Source organism: Myiozetetes cayanensis, unplaced genomic scaffold, assembly GCF_022539395.1.
Source record: "Myiozetetes cayanensis isolate MyiCay16 unplaced genomic scaffold, myiCay2020 scf1, whole genome shotgun sequence".
NCBI lineage: Eukaryota > Metazoa > Chordata > Aves > Passeriformes > Tyrannidae > Myiozetetes > Myiozetetes cayanensis.
This window is the reverse complement of record NW_026086604.1, coordinates 128,513,860-128,528,083: the sequence shown is the minus strand read 5'-3', so window position 1 is coordinate 128,528,083 and position 14,224 is coordinate 128,513,860. Positions and strand designations below refer to the sequence as shown.

Sequence of the window (14,224 nt, the reverse complement as noted above, 5' to 3'; positions counted from 1 at the left end):
GTACACATACTGTGTTCTTTACTCCCTGTGTACCACCCTATATCCTTGATGACTTTGGTAAAAGGATTTTTAGTTTGTTTTACGGTTCCTCATTTGCTGATTTTAGAAATTACAGCAATAGAAAGCATCATCTAACTGGACAACCAAAACTGGCTTACATACCCCAAAACTAGTAGTTAGATTTTATGCTGGTAAGGTATGGAATGGTTAGAGCAGCAAAACACATCACCTCTGGGATCATTCTGGTATACCAGGTATGCTCTGGACAAAAACCTCTAACCCATGGGCTAGGCTGGAATTAAAACTATTTGCTCAGGCCTTTAGGGTTGTTGGAGATATTTGGTCATGGATACCAAGTTCTCTGTTGCTTCTTAAAAATATGCTTTCCTTCGTGCCATTCTGTGCACAAAAGCTTTCTGGCTATGGCAAGGCTGTATTATCCCCTTCCACAGGTGCTCAACCAAATATGCTCCCCTCCATGATGGTTGGAAATTGTTGCTACACTTTAGCTTTCATGACTGACTTCTTTGGAGCAAAGATGGAGTTTAAAGCTTTAATAACACACTTAAGATGGCTTAATCTTTTCCCTGTGTTAGCTGAACAATGCAGGAAGGATCCTGACATGTCTTTCCAAGTCTGAACCAATTCCATTATTCTTCAGGATTTGTGAAATGACTGTGTTTAAATATAAGTGATATGGGGTTAAGTAACTCTTGTGTTTTGCATGTGTTTGTGAATTTAAGACTGATAGCTGCTAACAGTAAGTGTGATAAATTGAGAAGTGCAGAGAGCACTGGGGATGAGGATATCAACATCCACTCAGGTAAGGCTTTGGTGCTATAAACTGAGTTGTGTAAGCACAAACCAAAAGGATTTGAGCAGAAAGTATCAGTGATAAATAGTATAGTTTAAAAAAGCTGGGCACATTAAATGTCTGTGGAGTTGGAAAGATGATTGAGAGTAGAAGCAAAATTCATTGTATTTCTTGTTTGCATACAGACTTCAATAACTAATTTTCATGCTGTGATTTGATAGGGCATGGTGTGCTGTGGAGAGCTAATCACAGTTTACGAGGAGGAACATGTCTGAAAAACATGGCATTAGTCTCTTCTCTACTACAGTGGACGAGGGTCTGATTATTATGGAAAGCAGCCAGTGCATAAACAATGATGATCTCTGACATCTTAATATTCAGGAACATTTCTGAGCTTGAATAAGAAATGTGTTCCTAAGGCTAGCTGTGAGTGGCTCTATGTCATCTAAACCTCTAACCTTGGTGATTTTAACAGATTATAATATTGAACATAAAATGGTCATAATTTTGTTTGCCATTTAAAAAATCAGAAAACAACTTGTATTTTATCTTTCCACTTTGAGATTTCTGATTACTTTCTATGTAACAAATACTCCAAATAATATGGAAGATATTTAAAGGTAAAAGTTGACCTGGTCTTTAAGCTTTCTCTGGGCCCTAGCCATGGTCCTCTCAGTTTGCATTTGTACATTGTGCACACAGTCACACATATATTCATGTTCTGCATAGTAAATTACTTAAGGATAGTCTAAATAATGTATTTGAAAGTTCTGAAATACTTCAGAAGTGTTTCAGTTACTCTGGTTACCTTTGTGATTTGCTTTGGTGCTGTTAAGGATGCTATAATCTTGAGAGGGTCTTCAGATACTCAGGTGTCACCAAAGAAACCCAGCAATTCTGGATCAGCGTGAGAGTAAATTATCTGCCTCAAATAAGAAAATAGTTTGAGAAAATTATGAAAAAGTGTTAGTTGCTGTTTCAAGAAAGTCTTGAGTTTTCATCTGGAATAGAAGCCCACGTTATTGGACAGAGACACTGTAAATAATGGACATGACCAGCTGACACAGAACTTGAAAAACGTGTTTTCACTATTTATTCTTTTGTTACAATACTTTCAGAAATGTGTAAATTTGCTGCACTAAAGCAGATCCAACCACCGATCATTTCACTGGACCTATATCTCCAAGATACTGGCATTAGCTACGTCTTACCTACATGAGTTGAGATGAAGCAGTATTCCAAAACAAGCTGCTTCCTTACCAGTCTTGTGTCCGTGTCTTCCTGATTTTTGTGTATTATTCTCTCCATTGTTGTTAAATCTCCCGTTTTTCTTAGTCTGGAGTCTTGCCGACTTTTCATCTCCAGCCATTTGTCCTGGATTTAGAGTCCTACCCAAATAATTGAGCAAGATAAGTCTTTGGATCAACATCTACACTTAGTCAATTTTCACTTTTCCTGCATTCTCAATTACTGTTTGGGACTGATGCTGTGTAACCTCTATCCTGGGAAGTTAAATAGAGACTTATCAGAAGGTACTGTCAGTGAGTAAAGTGGGAGAAGGTAAGAGATGGTCACAATAGAAGATAAATGAAATGACCATGGCCATGAAGAGATGGTGATGGTCAAGGAGAAGAAGTAACTTGTTAGGAACGTGGAGAAAATGTGAGAATGCTATGTCATGTTCACTGTGCCACAGTTCCCTTACCATACTGTTTTTAGGTGAAAGAAGGTTAAATATTTAATCTTGGGCTGATGGTGTAGGAGCCTGAACCTCACAATGCTCAACAGATGATCAGACACAATAGAGAGTAATATACCTGAAAGGTGCCTTTATGAGACAATGAAAGCATCTGCTGAGCACTGATTTTTAAAAGAGAATCCCTAAAGTCAGGATGAAAAGAGGCAAGAGAAAGAGACTCTCCTTAAGGAGAAAGCAGAATACAAAAGGAGATACTGCATAAGACAGAATTTGCCAGAGACTGACAGGTACTTGATGTATTTATTAAAAAATCACAAGTCTATGACTGACAAAACCACTGCAGAACTGGTGTTCTGATTCAGAAATTCTACTTTGCTTCTCAGGTGATCAATAAATATAGATTTGGTTTAGAAATATGATCTGCCTACTTGCATCTTAACAGCTAAGTTGTTTTAATAGCCAAGTTGTTTTCAAAGGATTTAGTCGTTTAGAGTAGGGTTGGGCTGAGAGACTAAACTCTTTTGGCACAAACACATGAACATACTGTATATGAGAACATATGGCTTTTCAAACTTTCATAGCAGTTTTTCCTATAGAGTTTCACCAAAGCCTGTCAACAATTTATTACACACTGAATCAGTATCTTGTTTATTTACATCTACATTGATGCCAGCAAATGTTCCCAGGCAATGTGGGAATCTGCTGTTAAACTATTAGAGCAGCCTCTGGCCTGCCTTACCTCATGGCAATTAGCACTTACCAATAATTAATTCCTGGGCATGTTTAGGGAGTTAATGTAGGTCAGGGACTGTTCCCCATAAGAAGGAATTTCCCATCTCCTATACTGAAGGATGGAAGTGGAAGGGTGCTGCAGTAGTACTACAGGACAGTGATAGTGCATCAGCCGGACAGCAGTCTTGAGCACATTTAAATTACTGATATAGATGTATTCTTCAAGGATTTGAGTATTTGAAGAAAGGAGAGGGATCTGTAAAGGAGAATTAATTTCAAATTTCTCCCCCCTTTTTTTTTGCCAAAACTAAATTGTATTATTTGGTGTTTTCTGTGCTATCCACAACCTAAGAGAAGTAGAGTTGTGTATGTTTTCACCATTTAAAAAAATGACATTAAGCTGAAAAGTTGCAGTAACCTATTACAGATGCAGGGGAGCCAGGGTAAGCACTGCTGAAAGGCGGAACCATTTAATGTAGAAGTCCAGTGCTTCAGACAATGCTAGCTATTAAAATTACATTTTCTAATCATGCTCAGTAGGGAGTTTAAAAAACAGTATCTATCCTTCCTCTTTACACAACCTGTGCACTTCTAAAGCAGGTACTTTTGGAAGGGAGAAGAGAGGCGATGGGATGGAGAGGGAGGAGTTGAAGTAATTTTTCTCAAGGCATTTGACGTACAAAACCCCAAAGTTTAGGCTCGTGTATATGGTAAAACTCCAGCTGTGAATGAACTTCAGTGAAAACTCTAATTTCATATTAGTGCTGCAAATATTACAGTGCTTGAAAATTTGCTTGTCAACATGGATGCCTGTCTTTATATCTTCGCTATCATAAGTTAAATATTTTTAGCATTAAATCTTTAATAAAATAGCATATGAGTCTTACATATCACAATACAGTGTTAGTCACATTAGACTTAATTTAAATGTAAAGAAAACCCTTTTAAAGAAATAATGAATTAGACTTTTCAAAATATTAATTATGGTGATGTTTAAATATTTGCATTTAAGCTAATCACATTTGGTTTTAAATAGAGAAGAACATTAATCAAGGAATGCATATTAGCCATCATGTTTTGATTAACAACATAAAAAATGCCTTGAAGTCAAACTGCATTTTAAGTTCTTCGGTTTAGACTAGAAGCTGATTATCAATAGCACTAAAAAGAAGCTAAAAATCAAAATGTATTCTGCCTCTAATTCCTTATGTAGCTTTTCTTGCCTATCCTAGGTCCTTTCAAGGCAAACGTGGCAAAGGTATAATAGTTCATGTATTTTTCTGACTGATAAAAGAGAAAAAACCCTCATCTTGTTTTATGTTACTTAAAATGCAAGTGCTATTTTTTCAATTCTCACAGCAGACCAGTATTCCTGCAGTGGTCTGCTAATAAGCTCACTAGTGAGTTCTGCTGAAATTCACTTCTGTTTGAACCTGCCCTTGATGCTGGGCTGTCAGATGGAGCATGTTTATCAGGCAGATAATGATGTTTGCAGTGGAGAACATGTAGGTATATGTGTGGGCACACAAGTGAGTATGCATATGTATCAGTGTTGCTGTAGAGTGGTTGTCTAAAGGAAATAAGAAACAGACAGAAAGAAATACTGTTGTTTCTAGGACCACTTAGTGCAGTGTACTTGATGAGCTCTCTGGCCAGGCTTTTTTTTTTTTTTCCTAGGCCTTCAAACTGTCTAGAATTTGGGAGCACTGGTTTTAAGAATGTAATTTTTTTCTGATGCATCAGCTTTGTCAAATCAACCATCTCAAGAGATTACCTCCTTCTCTTCCTCTGGTTGTTCATTTCTTTTCATTGTTTGTTATTTGTTATTTGCTGTTGTTATTCAAATAACTTTGCGATGCTACTGTTTGTGGGGCACAGTCCTAAAAACTTCCTAGGCACACAAGGCATTGAGTAAGCTGTGCTGCAAGGTATGAAGCAAAGAACAGCTCAGACCCATGTACTGCCAGAGTAATTGTGTAACTGCATCACCCAGCATCGGTGGGTGGGTTGTGTGTGATGCCGAGTGGAACAGTGAGTCTGGGTTCTAAGGCTGGGCTTTTGAGGCTGTGGATGTAATATGTTAGACTAGTCCTTTGGTATGCTCCTCTAACATCCTACAAGGCATGCTACAGGAAGATGTTGTTACATCTTTCCAGTAATGAGTATGAATACTGTATGTTTGCCCTTGTTTATGCAGTCCTATATAGAGATCTCTTTACACTGCATTTGATTATGAACACGCCACTTACTCTAGATTTGGCTAACTTGGTCTTCTAAGAAGAAAATGCTAAACAATTTTAGGTGCTGTGGGATTTAAACAAAGCTAAAAATCTCTTTCTTCTTTTGTTTCACATAAGCAAAAAATCACCTTTGGCTAGTGAAATACAGCACCCATGTGAAAAGCCAGCTCTGTAATAGTGAGACATGGTTCTAGTGAGGATGATGACCGTATATTTGGGATTAAAATGCAGAGGATGAAATTTTGTTTCCTGAATTTGTTACCAAAAGATTCGCAAATATTTAAGTGCTTGCATAAAGGAAATTAAAATCATACATTTACTTTAAATTTCAGATGAGCTTACTGTGTTGATCTTCCAGTGTTTTTATTAATAATAAACACATTTAATAATAATAATAATCTAAAAATATTTGAACTCTAGTATATATACTCACAATTTGGAACTATACAAATTCAAAATACATCTGAGATCAAATTCTGATCTGTAAACATAAAGTTTTTCAGGTTTCTTAAAACTCAGCCTCATCAAAATGAGCAGCTGCCTCAGCAAAATAGTGTGCCTCGCATTCTTGACTGTGGCTTGCCTGCGCTGGAGGATGGCTGTGTGGGTGGGTGATGATCTGAGTGTCTGATGATCTGAGTAACTCTAGCATCTGCCTGTTTGCTTTTCAGTTCTGAAGGAGAGGCATTAAGTTTTTGCTATACAGGTTTTCTTCCACAAGGTTGGACTGAGATTTGGGTGCTGACTCTCATAATGAACGTCAGGCAAAGATTTTTTTTTGGGAGGGAATATTCATGTTAATTGTGCAGTATTCCCAGGATCTCGACATGCAGTCAAGATCTCCTGACTAATATTACTGTTCTTTATGATCAAATCAATGGGAGCATCTGAAAAATATGATATGCCTGAAAGTATCATAAAACGTAATTTCATGCAGTTGGTCACAGTCAGACATGTATAGCTTTAGATTTGGTTTTATTTCTAAGGAAATCTCTTCACTTACTCCCCTCAGTAAGAATTTACACAGCAACTTCTTGTTTTCCCCTCTTTAACCATTATGGTCTGCACACATTGTAGTATCAGGACTTAAGAGAAAATACACAGTGGTTTAAATTGCTTTTCCTTTTTATACTACCCAAGCTACTACCCAGCTACCAGCTACTACCCAGCTGCTAAGTGCCTGGACTGACTTTATGACTAATTGAAAAGTACTGTAGCATTTCTAATTTACAAAATTTAGGATAATGTCAGAGAAGTCAGCTAATGGTCATTTACAGTCAAATATTTTCCAAATGCAGAAACTTTGTTGGTAATAAAAGCAAAACAAAACAAAAACCCCACAAAAAACCTTTCAGACTTCTGTTTTATACACTCATCTTTGTCTAAAAGTCTTTAGCAGTATGACTATGTAGTTAGCATTTGGTGGTTTTTGCTAAGAAAGTTATTGAGTAAATTTAGATACAACATTACATAAGTGCTATTTATAATTTATATTGGTGCTGGAACTATTTGTAGTCATGTAGCTTTGACTTTCCAGTACACTTGTCACACATATCTAAAAGGGAATGATATAATTCCTTTAACTGCATCACTATAGTTAAAGCAACAAAATCTGTAAGCATGAAGTGGCCCTCAGACACAGTTTACAGGTCTGCTGCTTAACAGAAACTTCCAGTAGGGATGTCAGTGAGAACTGAAGCTTCTGCATTTGTTTTTTTTTTAGTTAAAGAGGAAAAAAAAAGAAAGAAATAGGTATAAGAAAGAAAATCAAAGCATCCACATTGATGCTAGGATTTTGCATGTGCCTTGGTTCTGGCACCTTCAGAACTGACTGCATATGAAGTGTACATGACAGCTTTAGAATTCTGATAAGCAAAGTATAGAAATACAGGAATTTGAATACAATCCCTTCCAAGTTACATTTACAGCTGTTTTTCACAATAAGACACGTGCATAGCTATGTGCATATATATGTAAAAATACTGCTGCAACTGTGCAGTGGGTCTAGTAAATGTCATGCTCATGGGTGGAGAGGAAGCAAAGTTTTTTGTTGTTGTTGTGTTTTTTTTGGTTTTTGGGGTTTTTTTAGCTTATGGAGTATTTTGTAAGTTTAGGACTTCTTCACAACAATTAATGCAATCACACTAGGGTAGCTGGCAATGGTAAGTACCAGTTTACATAGTAGAATTTCAGTGCAACAAGTCTTCATGGAAAATGTTGCTATATTCTCCAGCTGAATTTGAATGAATACAACTGCATTTGATTCTTCCTGAGAGGCATTTAGCCCTTGTTGCAAAGGTTAATGAAGTACTGCTCTTTGCTTCTGCAGCAGCTTTCATAGCATCTTCCTCTTCCAACTAGAGTCCTGCTGCAGATCAAGCATCTTCTTGGATATGAGAGGGAAAGCACTTACATCTAAAATTAAGAACTTAATGTTTGAGTAAATAAGCTGTCATTGTGCTTGTTACTTCTGCTCATTAATTGTATATATTCTTTAGAAAATGGACTCTTATGTGGCCATCACATTCTTTGTGTTACACAGACCCACACTTACTCTTATGCTGCCTGAGAAGCATGAAAACATGACAGTGAGGTCATGGAGAATTGTATTTGTCATGAAGAAAAATAAAAAAACAAACTAGATTTCAGCCTTCCCCCCCCCCAGCAGTCTAAAACTACTCCAGAAGTAATTGTAAAAGTTTATGTTCCTGCTGATGTCATGTTAAAGTTAGGGTCTTTTTTGGGTTTTGGTGTTTTGGTGTTTTTTCTCCCTGTTTGTATGGCAGTTGCTCATAGGTTAGTTTTCTTCCCTTGCCTTAGGACTTGAGCTACAGTGGATATATAGAAATTATGAAATTATGAAAATTGACAGTAAATAAATATTTTTTAAAACTAAATTCTGGTTTTAGTGTAAGCAATTGAATGTGCCTCTTCTGTTTCTTACAGAACGGTTTACACAGTACGGCCCTAAAAACCTTAGACAAGCCTGGAATAAGTAAGTATTTTTTTTAATTGCATTTTTGACTTTTTAAGGATATGATTCATGACAAGTTGAAGTTATCATAGCTAACTTAAAATGGCTCTATTCTTTTCAAATAAAACAGATTTGTATTGCCAGTTGCCCAAAAATAGGGTGAAACTGCATAGCATCATATTTTCTTCTTGAGGATGTTAGTTGGCAAGTATTGAGCTCATGGAGAGATGTTGTGTTATTGCTTTGGGGTGTCTGTTTTGAATCCTGTTTTCTCTGTTCATCTATAAAAATTAAGGAATTTTTAAAGAATATATTCCTAATCAACTTTTGAGTGTTGTTTCCACACAAACATCCCATGTTGCCAGATCTATCTGGTTATTACCATACTATTTTATATCTTAATTTTCAGGAATGAAAAAAGGCAGTGTGAATTCACCATGCTTTTTTTTTTTTACTTTCAATGTTTCCTTATTTTTTCACATTTACATCAGATGGGCATTGATACACAGGTTTTATACTCAAAATACAGATAAACCAGGGATGCCTAACCAATCTTCTGTATAAAGGTTACTAGAAGATATCTCGGCAAATGTATAATTTTGTAGACAGGATATTTGGACCTCACTGTCTTGAGCAGTTAACATCTTTTATATTTTGAAGAAAGCATACAGAGTTTGATTTGGATGAGCAGGATCACAGCTATGTCAACAATTTGTCATGTAAGAATTTTTCTATACTCTCTTTTGACCAAATTTTTTTGTAAAAAGGCTAAGCCTTTGCTGCACCAGTATTGCTATTTTCGTTAATTCAAAATTTTATTTTTGCTACTAACTGTCTGTCTTGTTGGTAGTTTACCAGGAAGTTCAAGAGATAAATCATCAGGAGACTAAAAGATCTCTAAGTTCACCACTGAAATTGAAGATGCAAAATGTTTTAGTGAAGGAGCTTCCTTGCTATAAAGAAAGAAAGTTATTGATAGAGTAGAAATCCAAATCCTTTTTCTATGTCTTAACTTATTAGCAATGAAGTATGTCTACAAATGCAAAATACATAGCATGGTCACTTGTCCAAGATGTGTTTAGGTTTATACTCACTTTGCCATTCTGTTAATTTTTCTCTATCTACTCCTTCCCAAATCAATTTGGACTGAAACACAAAGGTATTTTTCATTTAAAACAAAACCCCAATGATTTTTTAAATTGTGGTTGACTGAACAGCGAGAAATCTCTTAAGGCAGCAAAACAATTGTTAAAATTAGGTGTTAGTTGTTGGATACCACTGATGTTCATCCTTTGAGTCAAAACTTGTATTTCTGCAGTGCCAGGGATCTTTCATGACCTTGTACCTCACTTTGCAGTCTTCCATGGTTAGCAGTAGCTTTCTGATTCCTTCAATGGGATATAAACCTGGCACTGGCTTCAGTGCAGGCTTTCACAAAGGTTAGGTGTGGCTGGCTTGCATTAATTGACTTCTAACAGTCTATAGAAAAGTTCCTGGCTTGTCCAGTTCAGACTAGGAGCCTAATTTGGTGGCTTTGGTGGATAAATCCGTCTCCTGTTTACTCCTGTAGACGGAGCAACAGGAAGATTAGCTTCACTCAGATTTGGCTTTTGTGAATATCTCAAACCATTTTGCCAGTTGTTGTGATCCTTGCAGGCATCTTACAATGTTTGACTCTACCTGAGTCTTACTGCTTGGAATAATGCAATTTCCTGAAAGTCACAACTCTCCTTTTAAAAAGGAAGTCACTATAATTGTCCGTATTCTGTCCTTTAGCAATCAACAAACTTGCCAGGTAATTTTTAATTTGAAAGTAGTTAACGAAATCCAAAACCTTGGAAGAAGCAATTGTATTACAACATAGGCAATTAGATCTGGATTGGGAAAGGACAAGGAAACTAATATTGCTGTGAATGTGTTTGTTTGGGGGCAGATATTTGCGTAAGTAAGGTGAACAGATACTGGCATGCTATTCCATCCATCCTGCAGGCCTGGACTGTTTTTCTATATTTTACCAGCAGTTAAACTGTTAAAATATACAGTTATGTATTAATAAGTACAATAATGGGTTTGAATTTGAAAAGTTGCTATCTTGTATTTCCTTCAAGAACATTACATGAAATTTGTTCTCATAAAATAAATAAAAACAAATAAACAAACAAAAAAACCAACACAACCATTTTGCCTAAAACAAAGTCTCAGTCTCTCAGATTTCCTAATTGACACAAGTTGACTTAAATAAAACCATAGTTTTTTAAATTCTAAGAAACCTCTTCAAAAATATTTATACATTTTCCATGCTCTGTGCATAAAGGATTTGCAATTCTTCAGCATAAATGAAGGGATTGAAAGACTGAAAGCAATGACAATACATAGAGTTCAGTACTTCATTTGTGCAGTTCTACTATAATAGGAAATATTCAGTACCTCAAAATTATATATCATTTACATTTGAAATGTAAAGGATTTTCTCTTTTTCTAGTGTACATCTTTATCTGTGTGCTGTATTAGAGTGCTGTTGCTTGCACAGCTGTAGTTGAGGATGTATAAACATTTCTGTTTAAGACATCGTATTCCCAAGGGTTTATAATTCAGCTGTAAAACTTAACACATGGATAGACTGATTCATTCTAGAAATTTAGTTTCTTTCTTCTGGTATTTCAAAAAGCAGTAATTTCTTAAAAAACTAATCCTTTTTAACTTCCTGATTTAATTTATTGAAGATTCTTGATGACACAAAATATGTCACATTTAGAATTGTTTTAAAGGTAGTTGGCAATAAACATGAGACCCTGTGTGGAGAAAAACATACAGCCTTTTGTTTTTAAATATATATTGGTTTTGCTACAGAATTACATCCTCTCAACATCTTAGTACCTTAGAAAAACACATCTTTCTTGGAAGGATTAATGTGTATGCTTAAAATTTTCTTGAGGTGAAGTCCTGTTACTGCATTTTGTAGGGGAGGGGTTGAGATAGAAAGAAATTTAAGAATTTTTCACACAGAAATTGCCATAGAAACTGTACCACAGAGCACAACATTGAACCTTGTGCTCCCTGACTGGAAGAGTACACCTTTAATTTTCTAAACACAATGAAACTTTCACTATCTACTGTTTCATCTTTCAGGCACAGGCTGGCCCTTCATCTTGTTTATATATATATATATGTGTGTGTTTTGAGGTCCTGGCATGGAAGGGTGAGAATATGGGTTTAGAAGTCTTTTACTTCAAAATGTATGTTGTAATTCAATTTATATAAGGGGAAGTTACTAGAAGTAAGAATAATACTCTTCCAACATCGACAGAGCCAGCTTCATGTAAATTAGAAGAAATAGAGACAAAAAAAATCCAACTCCAAACTTCCAAAAAAGCCACAAATGGTAATCTGGAGGCAAAATAATTGCACCTGACCAACTGCACCAGCTTCTACAAGATGGGAATTTTAAAGGCAGGGCAAGACAATGGAACAATATTGGACACAAGCCAATAGCTCTTTAATTCCCAGTCTAACTGGAAATTAGCTAAAAGTGTGGAATTTAACAGAAATGACAAAATGAAACCCAGCAGGCTCATTATTTGAGATCCCTAAAATTCTTAAAATAGAATTGGTCAATATTAGAGGCTACTTCTGGGAAGTGTTTGAGAGAAAGAATGTAACTCTCACAGTGATTGTCAAATTACTGAAAGATTATAAAGAAAGTATTTACTAGATAAGATGGGATCTAAAAATTTTGTAGAAATGCTTATAAAATTAGGAAACAAAACTTGCATTGACATTTGCTTCTGTCTAGTAAGAAGCTTCACCTACACAGCATGACCTAACATACTGTGGAATGTAATTATAAAATACTGGTCTAAAAAGAACTAAGATGTGGTAATCTGATCTTCCTATAGAGTCCATAATGAATTATATTTTCACCTTTTTTCCTGAACTTTTCTGTTCAATTATCTCTACACAATAAAAACCAAGAAGAGCTCTGCCTTCAGAATGCAATGCAACCTCTTTCAATTTGCAAAAGCTTCTCCACAATAATAAACCCTTACAGGAGAATAACAAAGGAGAACTAATTATCCTTGTGTATATTTGGTAGGATATAAAAAGCTTTTTCAGATCCTCCTGTCATAATGGGTTGTATTGTGAGAAATGAGGTTGGAAAGAAAAGGTGCAGTTGAAAACAAATTCTGCTCTGCATAAATAAGACTACTACTTCATAATTCCCCAACATGGCTGTATTTATTATATAAATATCACTTTATTCTCACAGCCAGTCCCACTGCTGGGGATTTCTTCCTTTAACAAGATGGCCACTGTACTTGAGACCTCCCTTTCTGAGGCCAGGGTGTTTAAAAGTTGCATTCCAGGATGGACTGGCCTATTTTGGGACTGTTACTCAGTGAAAACTTCCTGAAGAAAGCAAAGTGAGTGAATAGAGACGAGTCCATGTATTTTGAGTCTGTATTTCATTTCAAGCATGACACAGACTATGGAGTTGTTTAAAGCTGAGACTTGGAAAGTGGTTTTGGTTTGGGGTTCTGTTGTTTGTTTTTTTAAGAAAATCTTTGCCTTAGTGGGATTTTGGTTAAAGAAAAAGCGCTCTTCTAATTGTCACTTTTATCCCTTCACCTCTTGTCCCTTCCCCAGCATTACTCATTGTAACTTAGTCTGTCGTTCCACTGAAGGAACACTCAAGCTCTCCAGCACAGTAGAAACAAAAAGCTTTAGTGTCGTCATTGCAGAAACGTTTCTGATGGGTAAATCCGAGCACTGAAGATTTCAGGCAGTACAGAGCAGAGGGGCTGGCTGTGTGCTCTGTGCTCAGTGTGGGTTCATCGTGGGGGTGCTGAGGCTGGCCCCTCACTTGACTGGCCAGGAGGGATCTTGGATCACGCTGGGGGAGCAAGGATGGAAACTGGACACAAAACGAAAATATTTTTTTAAAAGCATCTGTGATTTAGAGGCTTATAAACCTGCCTCTGTCTCCTAATGGTTTGCAGTGATACTGCTGCACTGGAAAAAAACCAAAAACAACAAAAAACCCAACAAAACAAAAACAAAAACCAAACAAACAAACAAAAAGCCATTTTAGATTTCCAGGGGTTTTTTTTCCCCTGTTTCCCACAAATACCCGTTGCCTGAGGGGCCTTAGGAGCCGTGTCACGGTGTTAACCCGCGGCGCACACCATCGGCCGGTGCTGTGTGGCCGCACACCCGCTAGGGGGCAGCGCCGCGCGGGCGCCTCCCGGCACCGCTCTTGGGTTTTTTGTTTATTTCACTGCTTGTTGGGGTTTATTACATTAATTTCGGGGTGGTGGAAGCCACTTGTTTGCACTGAAGCTGCCCTTTTTTTTGTGCCCGACTCTTAGCTCTGTTTTCTGTGTGCGTGGGTCCGTCAGCGTTGTGGTGAGGAATTACAGGATGCTGACTGAAGCCAAAGACAGAGAAAGATCTCTAGAGTTTCTCTGTTTGTCCTCTCACCAAGCTGAAAAATCCTTTCTGATTTATATTCGAATCTTTCTTTCAAATTGGAGCAACCGTAAAGTGCTAAAATGTTACACCTTCTAAGGGGGAGATTATTCCTAACAGACCTCATTGACAGAATATTTATCCTGACATTTAATTTATTTTTACTTTATTCTAAATTCCCCCACTTTTGTGTTGCTAAGCTTTAAGTATTATATTACATCCTCTTGGCCCAGTTAAAAATACTAATAAGCCTCCTGAACTGGACAACAAAAGCCCTTGTCTTTTTTTTTTATTTTATT

The 14,224-nt window shown here is 36.6% G+C and overlaps 1 protein-coding gene across 6 annotated transcripts in view; it reads left to right on the top strand.

Annotated features, from left to right (window-relative positions):
• CDK14 (cyclin dependent kinase 14) overlaps positions 1 to 14,224 on the top strand; it is a 309,078-nt gene that overhangs the window by 214,111 nt on the left and 80,743 nt on the right. For all 6 annotated transcript variants that reach the window (XM_050333417.1, XM_050333452.1, XM_050333444.1 and 3 more), the window contains one exon: positions 8,432 to 8,480. In XM_050333417.1, coding sequence (XP_050189374.1) covers positions 8,432 to 8,480 — 49 coding nt within the window. The remainder of the gene's footprint in view (positions 1 to 8,431; positions 8,481 to 14,224) is intronic.